The sequence below is a fragment of the Sinocyclocheilus rhinocerous genome, unplaced genomic scaffold (assembly GCF_001515625.1).
Source record: "Sinocyclocheilus rhinocerous isolate Xijiao unplaced genomic scaffold, SAMN03320098_v1.1 scaffold65, whole genome shotgun sequence".
In the NCBI taxonomy this organism is placed as follows: Eukaryota; Metazoa; Chordata; class Actinopteri; order Cypriniformes; family Cyprinidae; genus Sinocyclocheilus; species Sinocyclocheilus rhinocerous.
Window position 1 is genome coordinate 1,409,063 of NW_015662000.1, and position 8,832 is coordinate 1,417,894.

General features: G+C 35.3%; 2 protein-coding genes across 5 annotated transcripts in view; one reads left to right on the forward strand and one right to left on the reverse strand.

Moving 5' to 3' along the window:
• Positions 1 to 6,560, forward strand: part of tpk1 (thiamin pyrophosphokinase 1) — a 101,407-nt gene extending 94,847 nt beyond the window's left edge. For all 4 annotated transcript variants that reach the window (XM_016537038.1, XM_016537035.1, XM_016537037.1 and 1 more), the window contains one exon: positions 6,398 to 6,560. In XM_016537038.1, the coding sequence (XP_016392524.1) occupies positions 6,398 to 6,537 (140 nt within the window). In that variant the 3' untranslated portion in view covers positions 6,538 to 6,560. The remainder of the gene's footprint in view (positions 1 to 6,397) is intronic.
• Positions 6,561 to 6,609: 49 nt separating this feature from the next.
• Positions 6,610 to 8,363, reverse strand: sec61g (SEC61 translocon subunit gamma). The gene is made up of 4 exons (XM_016537039.1): positions 8,250 to 8,363; positions 7,478 to 7,583; positions 7,001 to 7,103; positions 6,610 to 6,764 (listed from the first exon to the last, which is right to left on the reverse strand). Exons 2-4 carry the CDS (start codon positions 7,569 to 7,571, stop codon positions 6,755 to 6,757), a joined length of 207 nt encoding a protein of 68 aa, XP_016392525.1. The 5' UTR covers positions 7,572 to 7,583; positions 8,250 to 8,363; the 3' UTR covers positions 6,610 to 6,754.
• Between the last annotated feature and the right edge of the window lie 469 nt (positions 8,364 to 8,832).

The following is an 8,832-nucleotide window of genomic DNA, read 5'->3' on the forward strand; positions in this document are numbered from 1 at the left end:
ATGGAGATGGGTAGATTTAGGGGTGGAGATGGGTGGGTTTAGGTATTTGTAAGGTGGGAGGGGTTGTATCTGGATCCAACCTCGCCCCCTGGATCTTGTGTTCTGCAGTGAGGACCATCTCACATCTGGTGAAAATTTCATGTCAACAGCAGCTTTAGAAATATATTTACTGAGAAAAATGGTGACACGTTCAATGCTTATTTTACCCGCTGTATGTTTTGGATGGTTTTCACTCGTAAACGGTGCTTGATCTGTCCATATTTTGCTCCTGATTCAGACCAGACAACTTTTTCATTGGAGAAAGAAATATTATATATAACTGGAAGCAATGGTTTGAAGTTAAAAACATCTTGATGGATTTGTTTCTTAGGCTAGACATTAATTTATGGACTGGAGTTGTGCGGATTACTTGTGGATTATTGTGATTTTTTTATCAGCTGTTTGGACTCTCATTCTGACGGCACCCATTCACCGCAGTAGATCTATGGTGAGAAAGTGATGTAATGCTAAATTTCTCAGAACCTGTTTCAATAAAGAAACAAACTCATGTACATCTTGGATGGCCTGAGGGTGAGTAAATGGTTAATTATATTTTCATTTTTGGGTGAACTATTCCTTTAAAAGCTTATTTTTGTTGTGTGCTAAGGCTGTCATCACTACTATTGCTCATTCTTAGGGTTAAGGATTTGAAAACTAACTTGACCTGCACAGTTTGTGTGACAGATATGAATGATACTTCAATGTTTGGACTCTCATTCTGATGGCACCCATTCACCGCAGTAGATCTATGGTGAGAAAGTGATGTAATGCTAAATTTCTCAGAACCTGTTTCAATGAAGAAACAAACTCATGTACATCTTGGATGGCCTGAGGGTGAGAGATCTATGGTGAGAAAGTGATGTAATGCTAAATTTCTCAGAACCTGTTTCAATAAAGAAACAAACTCATGTACATCTTGGATGGCCTGAGGGTGAGTAAATGGTTAATTATATTTTCATTTTTGGGTGAACTATTCCTTTAAAAGCTTATTTTTGTTGTGTGCTAAGGCTGTCATCACTACTATTGCTCATTCTTAGGGTTAAGGATTTGAAAACTAACTTGACCTGCACAGTTTGTGTGACAGATATGAATGATACTTCAAATTATCTGGCTTGTTGAGGTGTGATATTACTTTTCTAGCCTATTACACTTTTTACCTAGTGGATGATAAAAAAAGAAAAATAATAAAGTATATAATATATATATAGTTATAGTTATAGACTTGAATTGAAGGAGGTACCTGAGATGTACCTGGGGAAGACAATATCATAGAGACTTGAGTGCCAGTCAAAAGTTTGAAAAGTGAAAATTCTATTCATCAAAGGATCCTGAAAAAAAAATACAATGGTTTCCACAAAAATATTAAGCAGAACAACTGTTTTCAACATTGATTATAATAAGAGCTGTTTCTTGAGCAGCAAATCAGCATATTAGAATGATTTCTGAAGGATCATGTGACGCTGAAGACTGGAGTAATGATGCTGAAAAATATTACACAGTAGTTTTTAGAAAACCACAGAATACTATAGCATCTGCAAAGAAACATGCTAGGAAACACTAAAAATTATATAGACTATTTTGAGAGTGATCATTTATTTGGGTGCATACATTTCAACAAAATAGATGATAGATTTTATGTTAAGTCTACAGGAATCCTTTACGGTCCACTGTAAGGAAAGCAGATCAATATTAATTTGCACATCAGCCTCTCCACCACTGCATGCATATCTGTTTGTATTCCTGTATGTGTCTGCATGAAGAGGTTTCCATGAAGCTGCTGTAATGTGTTGGAGTGGAGGCTGAGCGTTTCTGCTCGTGTCTGTGTGCTCTGCCTCAAGGCCCATCTGTCCACACATCTGCTGCCACACATTCCTCCACAGCACACTCTTCATCTGAGTGTCCACTATCAGAGTCATCGGCTTCACACTGTTGCTCGTCAGCATACTTTTGATGCTGAAAACATTGAGAGGTCAGGGATCTCATTAAACCGCTTCTTTGATAAAGAATGCTGATCTGACGACGTCCCTCTTGCTGTTGAATTTCACACGGTTCATTTCGGATATCTTGTAGGCTACCACAGGCTTACAATGCATTACAGTATATCAGTGTATTATATAGAGTATACTATTATTGACCTACCACTTTGAAAATAGATAGATAGATAGATAGATAGATAGTTGAATTGGGAGGTAAATTGTCATGATGAAAAATCATTGTACTTAAAATAGGCTTTTTATATAAACATTACATAATATTGATTATGAATATATTATTCATGAGTAGATATTTTCAGTACTATTTTATGAATTATTTATAAATATATTCTATAAATTATATTATATAAATATTAGGGCTGTCAAACTGATTAATCGTGATTTACAGCATCCACAATAAAAGTTTTTGTTTACATAATATATGTAAAGCATATATTTATATGTATATATAAATACACATATACATGTATATATTTAATATATGTAATATATATATTTATATATAATATAAATCATATGTTAATATGAATATATTCATATATATATATATTTGCATGTACATATTTCTTATATATGTATATATATAAATGCACATGCATATATGTAAATATTTAAGTTTGTGTAATATATATTTATATATAATATAATTCAAATATATATACACACGTAAATATTTCATAATATATACGTGTGTATTTATATATACATAAAGATATACACAGTACAAATACATATTAATATACTTGAATCTATATTTAAAGTATAGATTAAATTCTTTAATAATATATATATATATAATGTATATATTTTATTAAATAATATTTTATCTGTATAAATATATAGATTATAATTTAGGAAACGAGAGCTTATCATTTATTTTTACTTTATTTGATTTATTTATCCATTTAATTTTAATTCAGGTTATGGGAACTGTAAAGCAAGTTGTCATAACACAAAAAAAGGACTGGCCCTAATAGGCTTAATGATCTTAAGAAAAATGTGTTCTTGACAGGTTATTTACACAATAATGCATCTCATATGCCTTTCAGATACTGCTGTTTGAAAATGCTTAAATTTATGGTAAAACATAAGAAAAGGTGTATAATACTAGGCTCTTATCTTCAGCATTTTGAAAGAGGCCAGCTTGCATGTATTTCTGAAAATGATCAACTCAGACGCGACACGCATCGCATCTCACAGTGCTTTGTCGCCACCACTGGTCAAATCGTGAACTGCAAGATGTGAGCAGACACTGCTTAAGGTCTGTTTGATGAAACGTATTTCTTCTTTACTCACTAAATATGCGTCTGTTAAAGAGCAACAACCGGGGGGCGGTAAGTTAATTGCGAAGTTTAGTCAAGGTGATCAATGTTTCGATCTCTACATCTATTGTTTGCTTGAAATTGACTTAATTATCAGTGTGACATGCGTGATTAACTGGAGGAGGCCATTGTGAGCAGTTCATCGCTAGTGACAGACCAAAGTCAGTCGTCTCCGCGTGTTTTTCCTCTTGTCATGCTGCCTTCGAAGTCCGGTGATATGTCTTCAGACTTTGAAGTTTGTTCAGTAGCCTCAGAGTAAAACAGCTCATCTAGCGTCAGCTATTGCCTTGTTTACTTCGTTTTCTCTTGCTTCGACTGGATCATATTTTAGGGGAAATATATTTTCATGTGTTTAATTTTTATGCGTAACGTTATTTACTGTTCGGTGAAATTAAGTCTTCCTCAGCATAGGCAATTAAAGGATTCTGGGTATGAATTCTGATAGGGAGAGTTTGTTTAAATACATTTGTGTTTAGGAAACATTCTGAATGACTTTATAACTTAGACTTTATTAAATGTCATTTTTCAGTCAGTTTTGACTTAAGTTTGGTGTACTCGCTCTCTCTCTCTCTCTCTCTCTGTGTGTGTGTGTGCAGTGTTGGGGAGTAACTAGTTACATGTAACGGAATTACGTAATTTAATTACAAAATAAAAGTAAATCAGTTACAGTTAAAGTTACTAAGAAAAATATTGTAATTAAATTACAGTTACTTATGAAAATGTTAAGGATTACAAATGGGGTTACATCAGATTTTTTACACACTCCTACATACAGATTTAATTGAGTTCTTTCATAAATTGCAGTGACTGCTTTAAAATATGAAACGCCAATGTTTCAGTAGTTTATAACATGCTTATCCGATAACTCTTATATTTCCTATAGGGTTTATGTATATGCTTTATTTTTTTAAGATTAACAGTTTTTTTCTAAGGCATTGTTAGATTCCAGTGTTTCCTGTCATAGCTATGATGTATAAAATATACCGACCGACCGACCAGTCATAAGGGTCCATTTTTTTTACAAGTTCACATAATATGAAAGCTGAATAAATAAGCGTTCCATTGATGTATGATTTGTTGAGATACAACTATTTGAAAATAAATTAACAAAAATAAGAATATTGAGAAAATCACCTTTAAAGTTGTCCAAATGACAATGTTGATGTTCTTAGCAATGGATATTACTAATCAAAAATAAGTTTTGATATATTTACAGTAGGAAATTTACAAAATATCTTCATGGAACATGATCTTTACTTAATATCTTGAAAATTAAAAATTAAAAAAAAGGAAAAATATGCAATATGAAAATAATTGAAGACAAAATGTGTTTTACTGAGAAAAAACAAGATTTGTTTTTTAAAAAGCCTTTTTCCAAAAGGTACATCTGGAAAAAGGGGGGTCGTCTTATAATCAGGGTCGTCTTATATTCGGGACAATACGGTAATATCCTAATGATTTTGGCATAAAAGAAAAATCGCCACTGGGGGTCAGTATAGGCTCAGGAGAGACTAACTTGAAAAGTATCTTACTAAAGATATGAAAAACAAGTTTTAATTTTAAAGTTTGACTAAATAGTTTCTCATGAAAACCTGTTGCAGAAGAGTACAAAACCACAACGTTAACCAGTCTGGTGCTCCAAATAATAAACTCTCTTCTCCACTTCAGTGGCCTCACACAAATGACTTCAGTCAAGTGTGTCTGATGTTATAAGGGACCACCGAAATTCTTAATTGGGTCACATTCCAGCTAACAGGTATAACTCCTTTCTGAGTGGCACCTGGGTCTCTCGGAAGGGAATAGCATGCTCAGTGATCAAGAGAAATGTACGCTTTTGTTGCTGGATGGCTGGGCCATTGAAGTGAGAGCCATTGAACTCTGTCTGGCATCCAGATTACAGCACCGCTGCTGCTCGGGGTTTCCAGTGAGCAGTTAAACTGAATGAGAGAGCCAGAGACAGAGAAAACAGTGTCGTTCCCACCAGGTTATGCGAGGGCATGTTCTGTCCCGCTTCACTCATTAGAACATTTCCACAAGCACCCCTGGCGGGTTTGGCGAGAAGCCTCGGGTGGCCAATTTAATTAAAACTACAGCAGGCGGAGGCGGTGTATTCACAGCTTTTGGTGGTTACTTGGACACTTTGGTGGCATTTTTTTCTTATCCCCTTCATTTCTCACCCTTCTTTGCACCTTAAATGCATGAAAATCCTCAATCATGAAGTACCCTAAAGGAATAGTTCACCCAAAAATTAAATTTATTCACCCTCAGGCGATCCAAAATGTAGTTTATTTCTTCATCTGAACAGATTTGGAGAAATGCAGCATTACAGCACTTGCTCACCAATGGTTCCTCTGCAGTGAATGGGTGCCGTCAGAATGAGAGTCCAAACAGAAGATAAAAACATCACAACATACCACAAGTAATCCACATGACTCCAGTCCATCAATTAAAGTCTTGTGAAGTGAAAAGCATTTATAAGAATCAAATCCATCAAAATGTTTTAACTTTAAACCATCGCTTCTGGTCAAAATACCAGTCTATAATACATAAAGCTTCCTCCAGTAAAAAGTAGTTCTTTCACATCAAAATCCACTCATTTTGTTTAGACCATTTATTTTTTATTATTTACATTTTTTGCTCGTTTTCAATTTGTTTAAAACGGTTTTTGGATTGTTTTTCACTTGTAAATGGTGTTTGATTAGTGCGTATTTCCGGATTCGGATAAGACTTTTTGCTAGAGAAAGCAATAGTATGGATAAAGGACTCACATTTTAGCTGGAAGCAGTGTTTCTTAATAATGGATTTGTTTCTTACATATATGTAGCTTTTGACTTCACAATGCATTAATTGATGGACTAAAGTAATATAAATTATTTGTGCATTGTGATGTTTTTATCATCTGTTTGAACTCTCATTCTGACGGCACCCATTCACTGCAGAGGATCCATTGGTGAGCAATGGACGTAATGCTAAACGATTCCTTTTTAGCGGTTTGGAATGTCCATAAAACTCTACTTATTACCTTTTGTCCCCTTTTTATAGACAATCAAGTTTTGGCTTTTGGACAGCTTGTAAGCACATCCAACACTTACGAGGACAACGACCCCAAAGGAGGCAGAAAACCTGTTACTGTCACCACAGACAAGCCACTTCTATGGAGCATGGGAATTAAACCACTGTGAACAAAGCACCAAAGCCTTTAAAATGTGCCTTTTCCTCAGCACTAACAGCCTTTTATTAATGAAGACAACGAGTAGTGTAACCTTTGATTTATTAACACAGCCAAATATAAATGTTAACGCGCACAAAAAACATGATTTATACAAATTTCCGCATTCAGTACATCATCCAACAGTTTCAGGCAGCCGAAGGTCTGTTTGGCCTCACAATGCAGCTGATTCAACCACCGCTGTTAACAAAAGACAAACAATCATGATTTAATCAAAGACTAGATTTAATCAAAGACTAAATCAAATCAAAGACTGAATGAAACAAAATGTCTGTTCAAAAGGCAATTTGCACAATTTTATATGCACTGTAGTATTAGACTGTATCATGTTCATGTAATCAATGTTTTTTTTTCATATTACTCGCAATAAAAGGCTGAAATACAATGTTAATTGTGTGTTTTTGTGGATTACTTACACAATGATGTTGTTGATGGGGATGTGGATGAGTTTGACAAAGAATCCAATAAAGCCCATAATGGCAAATCCAATTGCTGTTGCCATGGCAATCTTTTGGAATTCTAGAGAGCAGGAAATTTAAAAAAAATATTTCTATTTTATCATAAATGTGAAACAGATTTAAGTACATGCAATGTTAAATATGCTCTCAAAATAAACAGTCAAATAAAATAGGTTTAGAAATATTCCATTTTTATTTTCTCTTACAAACATTACTTTCACACCATTTTCCCCTGAAACGGCTGTCTATTTATTAGATTTTTCTCTTATATCATCTTTTCCACAGCCAATATCTTTATCACAAACAATTCATCTGCATTCAGCTCAAGAGAACTTAATAAAATGTAGACTTTCATACATAACTAGCATCAGTACTCCTGAAGTTTCTTTATGCTTATCAATTCTTTGAATTAAAACGACAAAAGACTGGAATTACCTTTTCTATCTGGCTTTGTGCATCTTTTCACGAGTCTGATGGAGTCCTTGACGAACTGCCTGCTGGGCTCCACGAACTGCATGATCTGATCCATCCTGATGAGAGGCTGGAGAGAGAACAGATCAGAACATTTTAACTCCCAAATGTGAACTACAAACACTAAACATCCTCATCAGAGAACAAAACACGAATCACAACCAGACCTCTGCATCTCACAGGAAAAAGAACATTTCACAGAAACCAGTTAACGTAGATGCTTTATACAGGTTTCACTACGTATGAATTTATTAGACCCAGATACCCTTCACCCAAAACCCAAGCATCTGGAATCCAATCCCATCTACTCAAAAGCTAGTTTTTAAAATATATTATTAAAAGGTGCCAGTTGTTAAACCCATAACTTTGTTAACTAGCTAACAAATCTTTAGTGACCAATGACTATAATCTACAGATTGGCTAACTAGCACTGTTAGCCTGCATGCTGCGCACTTTACGTTACACTAAATAAAAACACTTGCAAAGGACTTTGATAACCATTTCTAAATTGATAATTGAACATAAGCATCTAAATGTTAAGCATTTTTAACTCAGACTAAGAAAGTGGTAATATCGGATCAGTTAGAAACAGTGTTTACGCTCAAACTCACCGATCACAGCAGACACGTCCTCAGTAAGACACAGAACCGTATTATAACCTTATTTTAAAACTGCATTATTTACGTTATACCAGTATAGACTACTACACACGCAAAGTCGACGAAAAGAAGCTTACCTGTGTTGACAAATCAAAGGACGAAGCAGTGGTTCGGCAGCAAGTAACAAACTGACTCCGCTGTGTGTGAAGCCACGTAGATTTAACAGCGGAAAGACTGACGCAGCGTTAAGAGTGACGCATGCGCGCTCGCTCCCAACTCCTGCGCACAGTTGACGTGCTCGCTGCCATCTAGCGACTGGAGTTTAGCGCGCAACGACTTGTCCACATCATCATTAGTTGTGTAAGCTGTCTATCGGTCTGTGAGGATTGTTACATGGATTCTACCATAAGCATTTTCAAACAGTTTATCCAAACATACAACGAGGTATTTCATGTGCTTTTGTAGAATTTTACGCTTACGCTTAAGCTAGGTTTAATTTTACAAAGCTCCAAAGAGGATGTGGTGATGGAGAAAAAAAAATGAAGTTCCAAACGTAGGTTCGGGAGGAGCCTAGTCATTCAGTCCTGTCAATCATCATTACGAGTCTATATATAAGCAGCTCTCATTGCACCGTCACAGCATCAATTCTCCGGCATCCCTCCACCTCCCCAGCTCCTCCTCTATTTCTGTTTTTCTCCCACTGGGGGGGGGGGGGGGGGA

Bases quoted from the DNA above. Each gene is read 5' to 3' on its own strand.
- sec61g (XM_016537039.1), bottom strand. From the start codon at position 7,571: ATGGATCAGATCATGCAGTTCGTGGAGCCCAGCAGGCAGTTCGTCAAG. The intron at 7,104-7,477 runs GTAATTCCAGTC...CCTGCTCTCTAG, and splicing joins CACAAAGCCAGATAGAAAAG to AATTCCAAAAGATTGCCATG.